This window comes from Paralichthys olivaceus, chromosome 13 (assembly GCF_024713975.1).
Source record: "Paralichthys olivaceus isolate ysfri-2021 chromosome 13, ASM2471397v2, whole genome shotgun sequence".
In the NCBI taxonomy this organism is placed as follows: domain Eukaryota; kingdom Metazoa; phylum Chordata; class Actinopteri; order Pleuronectiformes; family Paralichthyidae; genus Paralichthys; species Paralichthys olivaceus.
Window position 1 is genome coordinate 14,228,117 of NC_091105.1, and position 19,041 is coordinate 14,247,157.

A 19,041-nucleotide genomic window follows, 5' to 3' on the forward strand; every position below is an offset into this window, starting at 1 on the left:
TTTCCTCTAATCACATAATCCAATTTGTTCCTGGCAGAGTTGTGTCCAAAATGTTGGCTACACGGAGGATGTTATTAACAAAAAGCAACACAACACCAGCACTGGCATTATTCTCTGTCTCTATATTCACTCGTGACTAACATTACATTTAAAGCATTGACACACTAAGCCATATTAAGCCTGGACTGGCAGAGCATTAGGTAAAGAAGGCTCCAGCGTGTATTGAAATCATCCATGGTGTTAAAAATATACCTATAGCACTACTGCCCTGGAAATTTACTGACACATTTTCCCTACACATTTGCGTCTAGTTTATACAGTTACTGTAGTACTGAAATGTTTCAAGCAACAGAAGTGTCACAACATGCTCATCACCACTCATCCATATTTTGCTAAAAAGACTTCCTTTTCTGGTTCCAAACAATCCTCTTGGCAGAGACGTTTCCTCAGTGTAACCAGAAATGACCTCGCTCTAAGTCCAACTTTGATCTTTCACATCCACAAACAATGACCCGAAACGAGAGCCTCTTATTAACACAGCGTTGAAACATCTGTCACTAGAAACAGCTTAAAACATTTTCACTTGCATAAACACTTCTGCCTCCTACTCGATCACATTTTCCACCTCACGCTCTCACTCAGCCTTTTCTCTCTCTCTCTCACACAGAGTAGAAAACTACTGCCTCTGGCTATAAACCGTAGAGGCTATCGTACAGCTGACACCATGGTGAGGGCATTGCACAACTCCATTCTCATCAAGAAAACAACAACAGCCTTTTTGCAGCTCCTCAGCACTGATCTATCAGAATACAGAGTGCACTGAGTGCAACATCAGAGCGCAGAATAGAGTCACCACAGTGACAGCGACAGCTTTAATGAGGTCGCTGTCATTGTAAGAAGAAGCTATAACAACAGTACTGTGGTATTGGGACTACTGCAGTAAAGTAAAGCAGAGGACTATTTACACCCTTTTTCACATCTGTATTTTCATGTGTGGCAGAAGAATTTACATCTGAGGACAAATCACTATGTGAATCATTATACATTTTACCATGTTATCTGTTTTTACACGTCTTGATAACCTTCACTGACCATCAATATAATGCAAGGAAGGCAACCCTGTAGTTGATTTATTTGTGCACACTCAATCAAACAGTACACTGATATCCAACAGCAGACAGAGCATATACTTTATTACACCCTTCATGCAGCTCATTTTAATTCACTGACATCACTTAATTTCCTAATGAAACCACATGCTCCTCTTTTAATACAGTATAATCTACTGCAAAGACTTGATTAAATTATCATATTTTCATGCAATAATAAAACATTGGATTAATTCAATATGAAGATGTTCCGATACCAGCATTAGAAATGCTACCGACAATACTGGGTCGGGTATCAACAATTACACAAATCTAAATGCTATCTATATATAATCTATATACCGATCCAAAGCCATATCTTTAAAGTATATTAGTTATTTTAAGAAATTACATTTTCTCTGCCACTCCAAAGCAGCACTTGTCCTGTGCTGTCTTTAGAGCAGGGAAGTGATTTCCAATACTGTGTTGCTTTGTGACGGTCAAACTAGTTAATTAGGGAAGTATTATAGTATTCATTCACTCTGTACACATTTGTTTCTTTAAATGATTTAACCTGAGCCAGGCCTTACAACAATGACAACAATCATCACTTCTAGTAGCATGAAGCTGTTAAAATACATTGTGTGTGTTGAGTTCATTGTGGCCAGGAATAAGAATCAGTATCTGCAAGTGAGAAATGGTATCTGAACATCGCTAATAAATAACAAAAATCGCTTTCTACAGATTAGATATTTTCTTATTTATTTTACGTACTACCTGAATATTTTTACATTGCTCTTAACAAATGAATAAAAACGAACATTAGCAGGAATTTTTAGATACTAAACATAAGATATCCAGATGTTGGAAATGTTCAAGTCATTCTAACATGAGTTCTTTCAAGCAAATGATGATGTTTAAAACGGGGCTATTTATTTGTGAAGTGGACCAAATTACTTAAGTCATAATGAGTCAGTTATTAGTACCTTTATCCGCTTCATTTGAAGAGGAGCAGGTATTTGGCTGTTAAAGAATCCAACTGTTTTTAAAGGGCAGAACTGCAGTAATGCACCCTCAGATTTATGACCTCTCATTATTGCTGCCTTCCTCTGAATTCACAGATTTATGGTTTTGATATTTTTTATACCCCCACCCCCTTTTTTTTTACACAAACAATCCTTTTTTACAGGCTGTTTTATGGCTCTTCCTCCGCATGCAGCGCACTGCAACAAAGTTAATGTTCAGATATTCACAAATACACTGATCTAAACCACCATGTCTCTGGGGTCTCACAGACCTTCACAACTTCACATCTCTGGAAGTGAGAATACAGGATCTTGCTGTTGAATACCCACTGGTTTTGATATTCTGTTGTATGTTTTTACGTGAATTCCTCTTTTTCTTTACAGAAACTTGTCTGCTGTCTGATGTAAATACACTGAATGGATTGAGAGGAGAAAAAATTCAAACAACCATGTTATAGCATTTTACAGCTTAATACAATAAGATTAATATATGTGTCCTACTTTAACACACAATTACACATGATTTTGCACCATTATATTCAAATAATCTCAAGAGCAGAAACAAAAAGAGTTAATCCAGTCCTGTGAGTGTTTAACTGTGGCATAAATATACATTTCAAATGGAAATAATTATTGATAAAACTTTAACAATAATTATCGTAGTATATTTTTCATAAAAGGTTTGATATATATCGATATATAAAATGTTTTACTGTTCATCAAACGTTTGTCATTCTCAGCTTGTAAAAAAGAGTTTAAAACCACATCCTTTACTCAGGTAAAGTCTGCCTTTAAACTTTAAATAAATAATAATGTTGTGATAATTATCGATATCGACTGATTTGAACATTTTTATCTTATAAGTTTGGCCATATCGCCCAGCCCTTATTACTACTACTAATACCGAGAGGGTATCATTACTTCTTCATCTGCTTTTAATCAGGATACAATAAAGAATACTGAAATTCTCAGTTTGACTTCCTATTACCATATAGTCCAGTGAGATAAACATCAGCTAGAAAACCTGGCATGTGATTTTCCACACCCTAACAGATGTTGCAAATGTATGTGGATTCTAGAAGCAGATGTTCTAATTACTGTTATATTCATTTGTTTCCATATCACCGAGAATAAAAGTGATGTCAGCCTTCGGGGAATGTCAAATATACTATATAAACTACAATATAAACTTGCTTAGTGTAACCATATCTATAAATTACACATAACATCTAACTTTGTGTAAACCTGGCAAGGAAAACTATTTTGATGATCTGTGATATGAGTCATTTAACAATCAAAGTGCCTGGCAGTGAGTGCTAACCACAGGGCACAAGTTAAACAAAATTGTGAGCTGTGGATGCAAATAGGAGAAGACTGATGATGACACGACATGAGCACATGTTTCCAGTCGTACTTTCACTGGTCTTTCCAGACAGAACTGCTGTATTGTCCCGTTGAAAACCACTGTTACAACAAACCCTCAGTTCTTTTCAGGATTTGGACTGGAAACTAAACAGGTGTAAAACTGCTCAACATCAAATCACGTTTGTTTTCTATTATTTGTAATTTGACATCTTCTTCCAGGAAAATGTCATGAATGAAAGAATCAGCTTAAGAACAAAACTAACTGCAAAGGCAACTTCAAAATTCAGAAGTGTGTCCAACAATGTTTTCTTGCCATGTGTGATACATGTCAGAAAGAGTGAAGAATATGACACAAGCCATCAGGTATCTTATTAGTGCAACAACAGAACACATAGCCTGGGGCACAGGATGGGTGTTGGTGGTAGAACTGTCAATGGAATTTAATACAAAATGAATAAAATAACCACAATTGAGGCAAGACACAAGACAACCAACTCTCTTGACAAAAACTATTCAGTACTTTATCAATAGCCAGACATCTGCTCCACATATTCTGCTGCTAGTTGCACATCTACATGTAGCTTTCGTGGACAAGTAAAGGGACATTTGATCTCTGTGGTCTGTGGTTGTTTGGCTCTGTGTATACAGGAACAGAAATCTGATGTTTAACTCTTTGTGGAGCAGGTCTGACCGGACCTAGCTGTCAGTGTCTAGAAGCATCTAGAAGATCAGTCCTCATGTCGTTTCTCTGTGCGGTAAATGGAAGTCAAATTGCAAAATAAGATGAAAAGGATAGGTGTGAGTCATGATCAGAGCACAATGAATCAATGCTCATCTTAAGTCAGTCAAATTATGACTTTTTGTCTTTTGTTGAGACAGCGTGACAGCACTTTCTGAGACCTAGGGTCACTGGTTGTTCTATCCCATTATAAGTCCCTCCTTTGTGGAGATTTAAAATTGGACAACAATCATAAAATAAAAAAATCAAAGGTAGGCACACCATAACATGAACTCCGGACCGCACACATTCAAGCCACGTTTTGTGGAAAGCGTGAGCACAGATCCAAAAACAGCCACATCCAGAGGTACAAACACACGCTTCATTGTCAATCTGTTGGTCAAAAGCAGTTGACCTGGTTTATGAAAAGGAAAACACAGCAGAGGGAAACTATATCAAAGCCTTTCTGCGTCTTTCTTTGTGCTCCACACTCTACCTGTCTGTGAGGTTTTCACATGCAACTGCTTGCACAGCGGTGAGTAGCACAAATTCCTTTCCAGCCCTCATCCTGCCAGACCCTCTCTACCTGCCTCACACAGAGGACCCATACACCAGTCCAATCACAGTCAAACAGCATTCACTGTGAGACACATACCTGTGTTGGTGCAGCCCAGGAAATCCCAGAACTGCATGTTGGCAGTTGGTACACAGAGGACCGGACCTCTGCTCACTCGCAGCCACCACTCTCCTGCCTCTCCACTTCCTTGTTGTACTGTATGCTGTCACTTATAGGAGAGGGAAAACACCCGCCCACTGATTGTTTCTGACTGACACACCTGGGGGCTGTGTTTCATTTCCAGACTGCTTCTTCCAAACCTTTGTTTCTCATTGCCTTCCAACTACTTCTTTACTCACTTCTCTTCTTAACACGTGTCTTTGTGTCTGACTGAAAACATAAAGGTGAAAACATTGATCCATCCTCAGCGTTGCTAACCCCATCTTTACCACTTCAGAATAGTATGAGTGGATGAGATAGGGCAAGGCATAGGAAGGAGAGAAATATAGCCACTGCTAACCACAGGCATTCTTATAAATCAGTTTGCATGGAGTGTATAAAAAAATATGATTTATTCTTACAAATGCAATCCAAGTGAAATATATTCTGCATATGGACTCAATGATCAGAGATTAAATAAAAGGACATGCTGAAAGACAGGTTGATTTGCACAAGTCATGTTTTTATAAATCTGACTGCAGACATGTATAAGTCCCAGGAGGAAAGCCAGGTATTGCAGCACTGACTGGATGAGCAATCGAGCAAACATTAACTAGCCTTTCAATAATATCTAGACAGAAAAGCGGTTGTGGTCACCCATGGAAGGGGAAGCGGCTGAATGAAAATGCCAAGAGAGAGTGAAAATTCTGGATGATTCACTTCTGCATCAGTAGTAAAAAAGTAAATGAATACAATTTTGAGTTTATTTAATGGAAAGGGATCTGATGCGACCTTTGTCTGTCTGGACATGAATTATGTGTTCTCAGCTAAGTTTCATTTAATATCAGTGTTTTTATCCACAGTTGTGTCAAAATATCTGGGTCCTGACCCTCTGGTTTGGCTGGTGGAGTATATATATATATATATTTATATATATGCAGGGATGTGATGTGGGGCGACAGTCATATGAAGGCAGGAAACAAGAGGGGGAAAAGGCAGGAAAACTGAAGGAGACATGACAGGGGCTGCTTCGACTCCAAAATCCCAGAGACCCAATTGTCAAATCACATCCACAGAGCTGCAGGGCACCATATCTCAACAGCTCGGTGTATTTTAGCTAAATGTCCAAGTAATCCAACCAAAGATGGTAAAAATAATGTGTGATCCTCAATCTAGACCTGCTTAAAATAATATTCCACGTCAATAAACCTAATACCACAAGGAGTGCACAGTACTGTGAGTGACAAAAAAACACTTGAGACGCTCAGGTTAAGTAAGATCTGCCTCCTTTTGTCTCCAACCCAAACAGCAAATATCAGTCTTAGCAACTCATTCATCAACAAGACAACTACATTATTAATAACATCTCATTTTCTCCTATAGTGCTGTTGGACCTTGCACCTACCAGAGGATCAGATCGGATCAGAGAGGGGTGGTTTCGGCCACTGCACCACTGTCTGTCTGTTAGGAATACAAATGACTCCGTCCACTATTCCACATCCTCCATGTCTCCATATTTCAACATAAAACTCCCAAACCAGCTCCTAAAAATTCTCCCCCCGCGTCTTGCATTGGCGTTAACCCCATTGTCTGCCTGTGTGTGTGTGTGTGAGTGTTACCCCCCTTTAATGCTAAGCTAGCTCGGCTAACAGTGGGCTATTCCCCACCTCAATCCGCCTCCGCCAAGGGATCGATACTCACCCGCTTCAGCCCCGGAGCCCGGTCGCACCTACTCCCCGTAACCGAGCACCTTCGTTCCGGCCAGTGTGTGTGAGTTTCCCACATTCACACACTGATATGAGAACCGGCTTGGCGGCGGTGGCTGTGTGTCTCTCTCCGTTATGAGTCTCCCTCCTCCCTGTGTGTGTTTTGTCCACAACAGCGCCGTGCCCGGTTGTCGGTGTCCACTGACGCTAGCTGTTAGCGCCGCTGCTGTTAGCACCGCTGCCGCTGCTGCTGCTGGAGCCAGAGCTTTTCCAACATGGCTGCAGCTGACCCTGACAGGATCCAACACAACTTCAAGGGCCCTCAGTTATTTATTTTTTAATGAAACATCCACATTTTATTGAAATAAAGTCATGGAGTGCAAAGCTGTCCAGTCTCATTTTTACCTAAATGCATGACCTTTGCTGTGTTAGTAAGTGATCAAGTTGTGTTTAATGCAGAGGTTCTCAAAGTGTGCTCCAGGGACTTTCCAAGGGTCCTTGAGGGGGTTCCAGAGAGGTCCCTGGGAAAACAGGAAACCCTGATCTAAACCCATCTGTTTGGAATGGACTGTGCACCTGGCCTGTGGAGATGCTGGTTGCAGCCAGTCTATGGTTGCAGCTGATCTGCAGAATCTGAGGTTCAGCAAACAAACACCTGCTGCAGGACTCAGTCCGCAGAACCCTGAAGACAGGCTGCTGCACAAAGAGCTGTTCACCTGTTTATTCAAAGTTAGATGACGCTCGACTCGTCTGCAAAACACAGAACTGCAGAATCAGTTGTTGGCGCCACTGCGTGAATTCTACCATTGACTACATTATTTGATGAGTCTTAACATGCTACAGAGCACTGATCACTCATTCATTCTAATGTTATCAATAGTTATGTATCTGGTGTCCACATTACACCAAATTTAACACTGCACTCCCTTGAGCTGATAAGATGTAAAGTTCTTAAACATGCCGCACACAGACAGACAGATTTCTCAGAATTGTTAGATTGATAATTCCATCAATCCATCACATTAACAGAATGTATATTTTGGCCCTGAATTTACACCTCCTGCAAAAAAACTTTTAAAAGCAAAAATCTTGTCAAATGGGGTTTAATTTGTGTCAGTTTAGGACGTGCACAAGTTTGACAACCACTGGTTTACTGGGCCCCCTTTGAGAAATAATGCACCTCTGAAAACATGAATAGAGTAACATTCAGAGAAGGGCTTATGTTTGCAAAGGCAATTAAATTAAATTCTATCAAGCTGCACCAAATTTCAGGCACTCAGATATTAGGCCCCTAAACATGCCTGATATTTTCTCAAGATCCATTAATGATTCCCTGGGAAATCAATGAAAATGTCAAAAACAAAATCACAATGTTAAAGAAAGTGATAAAAAAAAAAACTTGGATTTGCCCCCTGATTTGGAACCGTACCAAAATCCATCCTGCAGTGTTTGCGTAATGTTATTTACAAACAAACAAACAAACAGACGAGTGAAAACATAACCTCCTTGGTGGAGGTGGGTATTTTCAGATTTATGTTTCATGAGAGAATATGAGGGTGTCAGGGCAGGATTCTTTGGATGGTCTGAGAGTAAAACTGTCACTACCACCATCCTACTTACAACATATTATTTATAATAATGGCTGTTTGCCTCATTGGTGATGTTGTTGAATAAAAGTTGTGTAAACTGTGTTGCAAGTAGTGATCTGAAGTGCCTGCATGTAGGTATGGACAAAACAGTCATTATCTCACTATGTAACACTCTGCTGGGCAAACTTAAATTCCTCTCCACTTTGTCAGTTTCATCTTAGGTGAGTGATCACTGTGCTGGCATGAATTCAACCTTACAGTTTTTTTCAAATGCAGATGGGAATTTGCAGGATTTTGGGTTTTTATTGCGTAGCCCAATGCATCACATCACAGAGTGATAAAAGAGGAGAGGAAACAGATGATAACCCACTGTCGTATGCTCGAGTCTATGTCTCATGTTTAAATGAAATCTTAAGAGATTTCTGTCATGCATTATTCATCACAGTATCATAATGTAAGCCAAACAAAAGAGGCTTTGAAATAAAGATGCAACCCCCCACCCTACACACACAAAGAGAAAGAGAGACACACACACACACACTTGTAAAAACTAAATAATTGTGATTTGGATTCTGACTGCCTTCATGCTGTCTTGTATCTGTGTCTCCACTGTCTCACAGTCACAGCACCAAAACAATCCATCTACACACATTCCCACCCACACACACACTACATTTATGCATGCAGGCACACACTACATTCAGAGATTATTTTTATCCACTCAGAAAAGTGATGATGGTGCGAAGGAGGGTCACACTTAGGTGGATTAAAACTCATGGCACCAGAGTTGCATCCTGTCCACTGGGTCACCGGTATACCTCACAAATACATTATGCATCTGGCAGTCACACAATTGGGCAGCTGCTGGGGAAAACATATTATAGTTATATGAATTCAGTCCGTTCTATATAATAAAACTACATGGGAGAGAGAAAAATGAGTAAATCAAACCTGAGCCAGTTGCAGTTCCAGCCCCTCCTCTACTCAGTAACACTGTATGCAGTAAAACTTCACTGTGTACTGTAAAGAGGGGATGCTTTTCAATGACTGAATTGATCAACATTAATAGTAGTGTTGTCAGTAAGGAATGATTCCTGTCCTGAAGGATGTATTTGTTGAAAGTCTCACACCCAGCAGCACATAATACAAACAAATAAGAATTGTAAAATGTCCTTGATTCTGCCTGACAGGAGAAAGGTATATAAGAGCCATAACAATGTACTAAATTGGTGATGTGAAAAAAAACTGTGATGCTGGACAGAAGTTGAATTCGCATCCAGTGTGATGTGAACGCAATGATAATGTTGGTTTCACAACCTAACCCAGTAAACTGTAAACACATTAGAGGGCTCTACCTAGTGGCTAGATCACAGAAGTACAATCTACAATCACAGAAAGCTGCAAGTACATGTATTTTGTTTACAGTAGAATGTTTAATCACAGATAGAGACAAGAAATACTTTAATAATTTTTGTAACATATGTAACATATCATTATATTAACTATAAAACTGTATATAACTCACAGGAACACCGAAAGCAGGTCCAATTTAAACCATTATTGTGAACTACAATGTTATAAATACACAGCTATCACAGTTGCATACAATCGATACATATCTCAGCAGTTATGAATATAGAGTTTTCACACTGGCAAAAACTTTATCTTTACATATTTCTTTTACTCATTACATAGAAGTACACATTTGAGTTAGCCTGAGGATTCGTTCTTTAAAGACATTTAAATACATTTCCGTGTTTATGTTGTGTATTCATCAGAGAGTGCTGAAGCTTGCAGGTCAGGGTCAAAGAGGAAAGAAGGAGGGAAAAGTGGTAAAAGGTCGACAAATGCAAAGATATGAGCAGAGAAAGAGAGGAAAACATAAGGTGAAGAAGAGCGAGGAGGGATAGAGAAAAGTCACATGGAGGTATGACCTGTGACCTTTCACCCAGAGATAGTGCAGATAAAAGGGCATCGTTGAATGAAGATGGGTATAAAGGGTAAAGTGAAGCCAGAAGATATATTTGGGAAGATATGATGAGGTATAATTTGAATTAAGTGCATGGGATTGGATTTAGTGCCCTATGTGCTCTAACAAGACACTTCAGTGGACTTTGAGATGCTGTTGCTCAAATTATTAATGGGAACACTCTCCATGGAAACGTCAGTGTGTGAGCGCCCGCGCTTCTCCTCCGTGCCCTGTGAGTGTGTTCGGCCTCGCTGCAAATCGTTGGTGTGTGAGCGGCTCCGGGAACCATCGAAGGACGAGATGCTGGAGCTGGATGTTGTCCGAGAGCGGAGTCTGGTCATACTGGCACAAGACACTGGAGGTAGAGGAGAGACATGTTGGTACTATTCTGCATCTGCCATTTTTTAAGATATTTTCATATGAACATGTTATTTTATTTTCAGGAATATTACTGATATAGGTATGTAACACAATATAAATTCAACCAACAGTAAATTAAGTCAAGTGAATTTAATGTTAAGAGCTAAATACCCGTGGTGAGGTATGGATAAGTGATGTAGTGATTGGTAAGAATCAAATTAACTCAAAAAGGAATTATCATGAGAAGCTTTCATAACTGAACAGTCACCTGCAGAAGATTGAGGAATAAATAAGGTTTATTATTAAGTTACAGTTACTCACAGTATCCCATGCCCTGGATGAAATATTTGAAGGCTTCAATCACTTTGGCTGGCTGCGGAGAGAAAGATGAAAAGTGTTAAACGCATTTCCAGCTGTGGAGATGTGGAAAATCTACCGTGTTGTCAGCAGAGTGGCCAATAAAATGTCACAGCCTACCTGATCCACATGAGGAAGTCCTCCACAATCTGACATCTGGAAGAGCAAGACACAAACAGATGTCAATTTGTTAATTTAAAAACTGAAAGTATTTCACTACAGTCCAAGTTGTTTCAATAACATAAGTTATTTCTTTATGTTTCGTTCTCTAATTCTTTGGTTGTTTGTTTCATGATTGAATCAGTCGTCTGGTTACTTTGAGCAGTGTGGTCTTGGTGGGGTTGAGTTTAGAGTTGCAGTCGACAACAGGCTCCACAACGGGAGAATTATCTCCTACAACCAGCAGAGAGGGGCACCTGTCAAACAACAGATATACATGTGTTATATAGACAGAAAAGTCAAAGACACATGGTTTGACTGAGCCTAACATATTACAGGATGTGGATTATTTTTATTGGTGAAGATGGAACTTGCCGGGTACATCTAGATTCATTTCAGGCCACGAACTTGACAAGAAGCAATTGCTTTTAAGCCTAAAGTCTAATGGGAAAGAAATCATGTCTCACTCACTTGAGTGTCCTGACAGTGATGTGTCCCCCAGGAACAGGCCGCTCGACGTCCAGGGCGTTGCGGCTGTTGTAGGAGCGGAAGAACTGAATCACGTTGGACTGGTTCATTGTTGTCGTGATGTGGTGACGGTACGTTGCGATGAGGTCATGGTTGGTCTGGATCTCCTCCTGAAAAATCAGTTTAGAAATAAGACAGAGAAATTCTGTGTTCCACATGTTAAAGAAAAACGAAATACATTAATAGCCATTTTCATCAATGTTTTTTATTTAATCAAGTAATCAATCTATTTATATATGGCGTTATTTATTTACTATTGTTTTTATTTTGGCCAGTTCTACTGAATTTTTTTCCATGTATGTTTCCACTTCTTGTCATGGTAATGGAACCCAGTCATTACAGAGGAGGCCTTACCTTTCCAAACAAGTGTGAGATAACTGCGTCTGGGAGAGTTTGGGTCCATTCAGTGATCTGTAAAGCACAGAAGCAAATATACAAAATTTGGATAAATACAGGGATCATTGGAGTATAACAATCAATATAGATGATCTCACACACACACACACACACACACACACACACACATTGTTTACCTTGGTTGCAACACTATCTATCAGTCCTTCTGCGTTGGGGTTGATGTTGATCAGAAGTAATCCATCCACCATATCAGGATGATTTAGCTGCACAGACATGGACATCCACAAGTCATCTCATTTGTTCTTTTCTTACTGACAAGATTAGAGATCCAAATTTTATATTTTCCAATAAGGTGTCAGATTGTGTTAATAGGATTTTGAACTCACAGCGAATTTAGCCAGGATGTAGGCCCCGGCTCCGACTCCAAGTCCAATCACACTTCGCAGCCTGCAGAGCAAACAGTCAGATGTTCAACAGGCTCATCAGACAACTGCCACTGGTTCATTTAAAGGAGAGCCCAAACAAAATGAGTCTTACCCAAAGTGTTTGAGGACAGCGGGGAGTGTTTCAGACAGTTGGTCCACGGTAGGGTAGGTATACCTGAGAGATCAAAAACATTCATGAATTATTCATTTTAACTGTGGAAATTCATGTCAAATAATATTTTAATTAAAGCTTTAAATACAAGAGACAGTCTCCTTACGTAGCAGGGAGAGTTCTGGCCCCCTCATGTTGTCCTGGTGCATCAACGTGACAAACAGGAAAATGTCTGATGATTTCCTGCATGTCCTCATGGTTGAAGAAAGTCTCAAAACAGGTCTTATCTACAGGAAAGAAAAACAAAACAATTATTGACTGAAATGTTTCCATACAAAATTAGTGTATGTGTGAATGAGTGTATACGTAATTGAAAATGTAGGTGAATCCTGAATTACAGTACAGACTTACAGTTAAGTCCGACATCGTGAAAGGTCAGGATGACGGGGCGGCCTGCCCTGGGCGTCCCTGTCATGACGCAGTGGACATTTCCAAACAGAGTCTCCACATACTCTTCCTAAAATAAAAAACAGATTTATATATCAGTTTGTATTGTCCAATGGTCCATTGTGGTTCTGCCCTGTACAAATTGTTGAAAAGCACAAATTATATTGTAGAGGACATCTGACTGTTGGTCACAGAAACCATGATCTGCACAGTCTCTGCATTTGTATAATTGTATGACTGTAGATTATTTTAACTGCAAGAAAAAGGAATGGTTTTTGAGTGAAAAGTGCGTCTCCCTGGTTGACCTGTGGTTTCTGTTTCAACTCAGACTTTTTGTTGACCTTGTGTCATCCAGTTAAAAATACTTAACTTTACAAGCATTACAGCAGTGATACTCACTATGACCTGGGGCTCGAAGACAGTGTCACACTCGTTCTCCTCCATTGCTGCTGATGCAGTGTAGATGAAAAAAGAAGGCAGAGGTCGTCTGTGTAGAGTGGATTTAAGATCCTTCACTTCCTCTAGATTTCTGAATCAAATTAATTTGTCTCCTAACTTGTATTCTTGGACCTCTGCAGTTCTGTAGTAAGACACGATTTTGATTGTGTCGAGAGTGCAGTACAGTAAATGTGTGACGGACTATGTGTTTGAGCTGGTTTATATATCCTGTGACACTGATCTGTCACTAAGCCCTAACGCAAACCTTCAACTGATCTCTTCCAGGTTTAATCTGACCTCAGGCTGCTGCATTCCCACAGAGACATCACTGGCTTTCTTCAGGGAATTAACAAGCTCACAGACCACATCTACACCAGCAAAAACAGAAACTTCATTGTGCAGTTTTCATGCACCTTAGTTGATTTTCATAAAACAATATTCAGCTGTAATGATTCCCCACAGTTCTAGAGTTTGTGTTCTGACATTTGTTTCCATCTTTTAAACTTCTCCATTCAAATTGTCTACAAACAACACATGAAAATTTATCAAAGCAAGCAAACTGTTGCTCTGTAGTAGAATAAATCTGATCAAGTGTTTCTTGGAATATTCTTTACACTAAAATTTACAAGTAAAGCTTGTCATGTTTTGCTGTAGGGCATCCGGGGGAATCAAACACACCTTCAGCCAAACCAGGAGCAGGTCAGCTGTCTAATCTCAGCTTGCCATCTGTTCCTCACTGCAAGACACTGTGTCCGGTGTCTCAGTGACCTTGACCCTCCTAATAACCAAGTATATCAAGCTGGATACAGCCCTGAACTCTCTGTCTATAACGTAGTTCTTACAAAGCACTCTAAAGCTAGTGTGAACTCCTGCAGCTTACATAACATAAACAAAACAACAAACAGGTTAGTGAGTGTGACTTTGAAAAGGTTAATGCAAGGATTCATCTGAGAACAATTTTTATGATTTGCACCTCATTTCGTTTTTAAAGCTGTTTTTGAAAATAATGATTACAGGATTCAACCTGCCATTGGTGTATGAACTTGAACCGGTGATGAAAAGAAGTAAAGGTGATTAATATGTAGAGACAAATACACACTGCCAAGAATAACTTGGGACTTTTATTTTTATTTGCTGGGTTAAACTGTACTTTTACAAAATCTAACATATTAGAAATCAGTAGAAATAATGAAGAGGTGAATATGGGGATTTCTCTTTCTAAAATCAGTCTCACAGAGATTGCATGAGAATCTTTCACAGCCTATTAGGTTGGCTTTCCAACACAGATGCAAACACTCAACTCCTCATTAACACTGTATATTACTGTCAAATCTATGGCAATTAAGCGACAATATTAAAATCAAATATTTTTGGAGTCACTTTTAAGGGAGTTTGGGAAGTATCATATTGTATTCTCAATTAAAAATCTAATAATCACTTCACTGTGTGGCAATCCATTCCTCAAAAATTACAATATGAGGGGAAATAAATAATTTATCAGTATAAGTGGCTGACAAGGAAATCTGATTTAACTTTTTCTGCACTGTACCTCTAAGGTTGACAGTTGTATTTCATTTAGTTTTTAAGCTGGCTGAACGGAAACACGGCAGACCAAGATGTAACAGCACCACAACCCTGAACACACACATCTAGTTGAGAGCTCTGTGCGTACAGCACATTTAATCCATTTAGTGATGGCTGAAGAGCAGAGGGCGGCAGATGGGTCTTACTCAGCCTCACGTCAGTCTGAAGCCATTTTAACATCATACTTACCCTGACTAAGCTCTGGCCTGCTAGCCTATTTCACCATTGACTGCTGGGCCATATTTCTCTGTGTGTGTGGTGATTAAAATTGTTTCCATGACACTGGTTACAGAGAGCAGTAGCAGTAAGCAACATATTTATCACAGTATGATAGAACATATGATTCATAATATAGCATATTTCTTTCTTGCTTCTGAAAAAAACCCACCGCTAGCCTATATATTGCAGTCATATGAAATATTTGTAATGAAACACCTTGATACAAATACTTGTCTAATACGACAGCAGTTAATTAAAGCAAATAATCTTCTCACTCTATTAACTCCCAACATTTCTAACCACATTCAATATGTCTGCAACTTAAATCCCTGTTAATTCAAGAATCACAAACAGATGAAACACATTCTACCATCCACACTGACGATACTTAACATACATACTTAACAGTGTCATATTTTTAATTCAATATTACTGTGAACTCACACTCAATAGGAGATGCATTTGAGGCTTATGTTAGGGGGGTTAAAAATATATTCAATATTAATAGCACACTTAGAAATGGTGTGAGCATGTGTACAAAAGTTTATATGACATTCATATATATTGAAAGACTGAACATTAAATTACTTTTCCATCCAAGCATCATTCATTTTATTTTGTTGTGATTTTCCTATTATGACACGTCAAAATGCGAAAAAGACTAAATGTGATTTCTTTAAGTATCCATCAGACATTTATTCAGAATCTTCTTTTTTATATGTCACATTGCCAATAATAAATAACATAAAAAACACATGTATCATAGATCATAACAGTTGTACTGTAAGTAAAATTTGTATTAGTCAATGTGCCATTCAAAGCTGTAAATGGGCTAAAAGTTAACCTAGAATAAATGCAACTCGATCCCTTTATTTGGTCTGGAGAAGAGAATCAGATCCCGATGTCAAGCTTGTGGCATACTTTGCACCTTTGTGTAAGTTCAAAGTGTTGTCCACTAGATGGAGTTTGATGTCAATGAAGCAGTGTGGAAACCTTGAGACGGTCTATGAAGGCAACAGGCAGCTTGAATGTCAGAGGTTAATCCCACTGTTTTGTTTTTCACCTGATCAGCCTTAGTTTTCACATTATTTTTGTTCAGTAAGAGTTTGTTCTTTTATTTCTGATATGCACACTAAAGTGTTATCAGCTGACCAAATGAGTCTTAAATGTGTAACATGGGCTGCTCATACAGTTTTGTAAGATAGTTCCCATATGTCATTTTTCATTCTGCTGAGTTCGTGAATTAGCGTTTATTTTTGTGCGTGTACTTTCACGTACATAAAATACATTGGGGCACAAAGATTGAGGAAATCATTTGGAGGTTGTTGTTTTTTTTATCATGGAAACCCATGTGGGTGTGTTTGTTCCAAACAGAAGGGGTGGACAGTGAGATGGAAAGTGACCAGTAATCCAGAAATCCTAGCATATGGTGAAGTGATCATTGAGTGATTGTTGACTGTGACTTACAGGTATTGAAATATAACCTCATATATAACCTCCTACACACGTGTTATCAACATTATGTGTTGTGAGTCTGAATTCATCTCGTTTGTTTCTGTAAAAACAGGGTTCATGACGACACGTGTCCCACAGTTGTTTTTCATTCTCTTAAAGTCATTTCTTCACCGAGCCGACATACACATATATACACATATAACTGGTATTATAAAGTTGTATTGTCATACTGACCACCGGTTGTCATGGTAACTCTTCAGTCTGCAGGTGAAAGTCCTGCTGTCCGACTCTCAGCTTTCAAAACTGTCTAATTATACACCCAGCAGCTGCTGCTGCTTGCCACATGCTTGACTGTGTGTGTGTGTGTGTGTGTTAGGAAGTATGCGCAGGACTTTCCTCTCACTCTGTGTACGTGAACATATGTGAGTTGCATAAGCATGTTTTTTAGGGTGTGTGCATGTTTATGTGCAAAAACACATTTGGCCTTTCCATGAATTTTATAATGTGTTTCGGTGTAAATTTATTCCAAGACAGATTTAGTTACACACTTCTGATTTGAGTTTAGGCATAAAGGTTTGATGCCTTAGACCATTTTTTAAAAGCAATAAATCCATCGATCTGATTCAGGTCAACCAATAATGATTTTTTTTCCTGTTTCATTTTGAGTAATTTTAGAATCACTAAAAGACGATGCCATCTAATTATTATTTAGTTTGTTTAATGTCATGTCACACAATCTTCTTGAAACCCTTCAGATTTGACTTTTATTAGAATGGTTCAAAACAGGAAGCCCTTGATCAATTGTCCAATCCTCCGCAGAGTTCACTGTTTCCTCTTAGTCCTGGCCAATGAGAAGCTTAGTTTCTCAGCACAGTGATGCAACTGTTAGGCTACTATGCTATGCCACAAAATTGATGTATAAGATATGTATAAGTTATCATCATATTATGATTATGTGCTATTCAGATGTCCTTTTTTTCCCCAAGTCATGAAACACATAATGTGATCTTACTTTGTAAAAGAAAAAACTGATTGGAGTGACTGTGCTTCCCTTTCATATCCAGTGTCTTCCTGGTTGCTCAGGGAATTACATAGTATTTCACACTGCTGCATGAGCAGGGACTGAATTACAAAATCCTCAGAGGGAGGGGGATGCACAGCATAGCTGTATATATCAACATGGTAAATGGGTGTAAATTCCACTCGCCTGCAATCCCACTTTGTTCATTCATCAGGAATGAATGACACAGGACCAGACTAGTGGTCAGTTGTCAGAGGATTGACCTCTTTCCTGAGTAGTTTGCAGATACACATGGACTTTCAGTCATCATTTAGGGCAATAATTATTCTCTAATAATAAAGACATTTCTGTTTGTATTGTCAACTGTATTTTAAACTTATGGCTGAAGTAGAAGCGCTAGTAGCTGCTGTAGGTCAAAGTTATACCATATATTCTAGTTATGTCACTTTAGGTCAGCCCTTCTCTTTAGTAGAGGCTATGTTTGTCTTCATCAGACACAAATACAACAGGGACAGGCCAGATTAGCACTCCTCTGTAGAGATGATAGGTGGTTGAAATAGCCCCAGACATTGCATAATGCCAAGAATAGTCTACTAAGAAGAACCTACTTCCACAACAACATTTATTCAATCTGATGAGGATTAATTAACCTAAATATGCACATTCATGCCCAGTTTTAAATCTATTTATTTATGCACATTTATCTTACTTACCTCCAGCAAACAACTCAGAGTTGGGCAGCAGCACATCAAATATTATTATATTATTCTTCGGGACTGGAACAGTAAATGATTTTAGTTTTTTAACATGTCCAAATGCAACACTATGTTATATTTTAAAATGAAGAACAAGATATAATGTGAAGGATAAGTTTGGCTTGACTGCAGATCAAGTGAGGTAAAGTGCTGTGGTCATATTTTTCATCCCTCCTATCGCTGATAGGTTTGATATGAGAAAACAAGGCAGTAAATTATCTCATCGCTGTGAATTTAGTCCAACTCTGGGAGGAGGTTTGATAATGATTTATAATTACCACGTTCATCATCATCAGCAAAGTGTTTGGTTTGTAAAACAAAAAAAAAAGGCCTGAGCACTTCCTTGGCATTTCCTTGTGGTAGAAAGGATTCAAAGTCTTTGCAGGTCATCCCATTGCTCACATAAGTGTGGGAGTGAGTCCACGGCCAAGGCCCAAGCTGGCCTCCTTTAGGCTCCTCAAAGAGCACAAGACTGCCAGCTGAAGGATGACCTACAAGGTGGCAGCTCACATTTCCAGAAGCCGTTGCAGCAACCATGTTTAGGCCGGTGCTCTGCCATTTGTAGGCTCAAAACAGATGGTCACATGATGTGGGAGCTGACTGTTCCTCAGGAGGATCAGAGAGAAGAAGAAGCCCTGAGAGGAACATG

At 39.1% G+C, this 19,041-nt stretch overlaps 2 protein-coding genes across 12 annotated transcripts in view; both read right to left on the reverse strand.

Annotated features, from left to right (window-relative positions):
- The window catches only part of LOC109632156 (focal adhesion kinase 1-like), a 61,425-nt gene extending 54,631 nt beyond the window's left edge, over positions 1–6,794 (reverse strand). For 9 of the 11 annotated variants that reach the window (XM_069536681.1, XM_069536673.1, XM_069536679.1 and 6 more), the window contains exon 1: positions 4,852–4,954. In XM_069536681.1, the coding sequence (XP_069392782.1) occupies positions 4,852–4,888 (37 nt within the window). In that variant the 5' untranslated portion in view covers positions 4,889–4,954. Of the gene's footprint in view, positions 1–4,851; positions 4,955–6,612 lie in introns of those variants that run through there. The other 2 variants (XM_069536676.1, XM_069536674.1) reach the window with 1 other exon arrangement.
- Positions 6,795–9,619: 2,825 nt separating this feature from the next.
- On the reverse strand, positions 9,620–13,556 carry LOC109632178 (protein NDRG1-like). The gene is made up of 12 exons (XM_069537758.1): positions 13,320–13,556; positions 12,885–12,990; positions 12,640–12,760; positions 12,474–12,536; positions 12,323–12,383; positions 12,113–12,199; positions 11,934–11,990; positions 11,523–11,689; positions 11,209–11,308; positions 11,013–11,048; positions 10,857–10,908; positions 9,620–10,530 (listed from the first exon to the last, which is right to left on the reverse strand). Exons 1-12 carry the CDS (start codon positions 13,362–13,364, stop codon positions 10,298–10,300), a joined length of 1,128 nt encoding a protein of 375 aa, XP_069393859.1. The 5' UTR covers positions 13,365–13,556; the 3' UTR covers positions 9,620–10,297.
- Between the last annotated feature and the right edge of the window lie 5,485 nt (positions 13,557–19,041).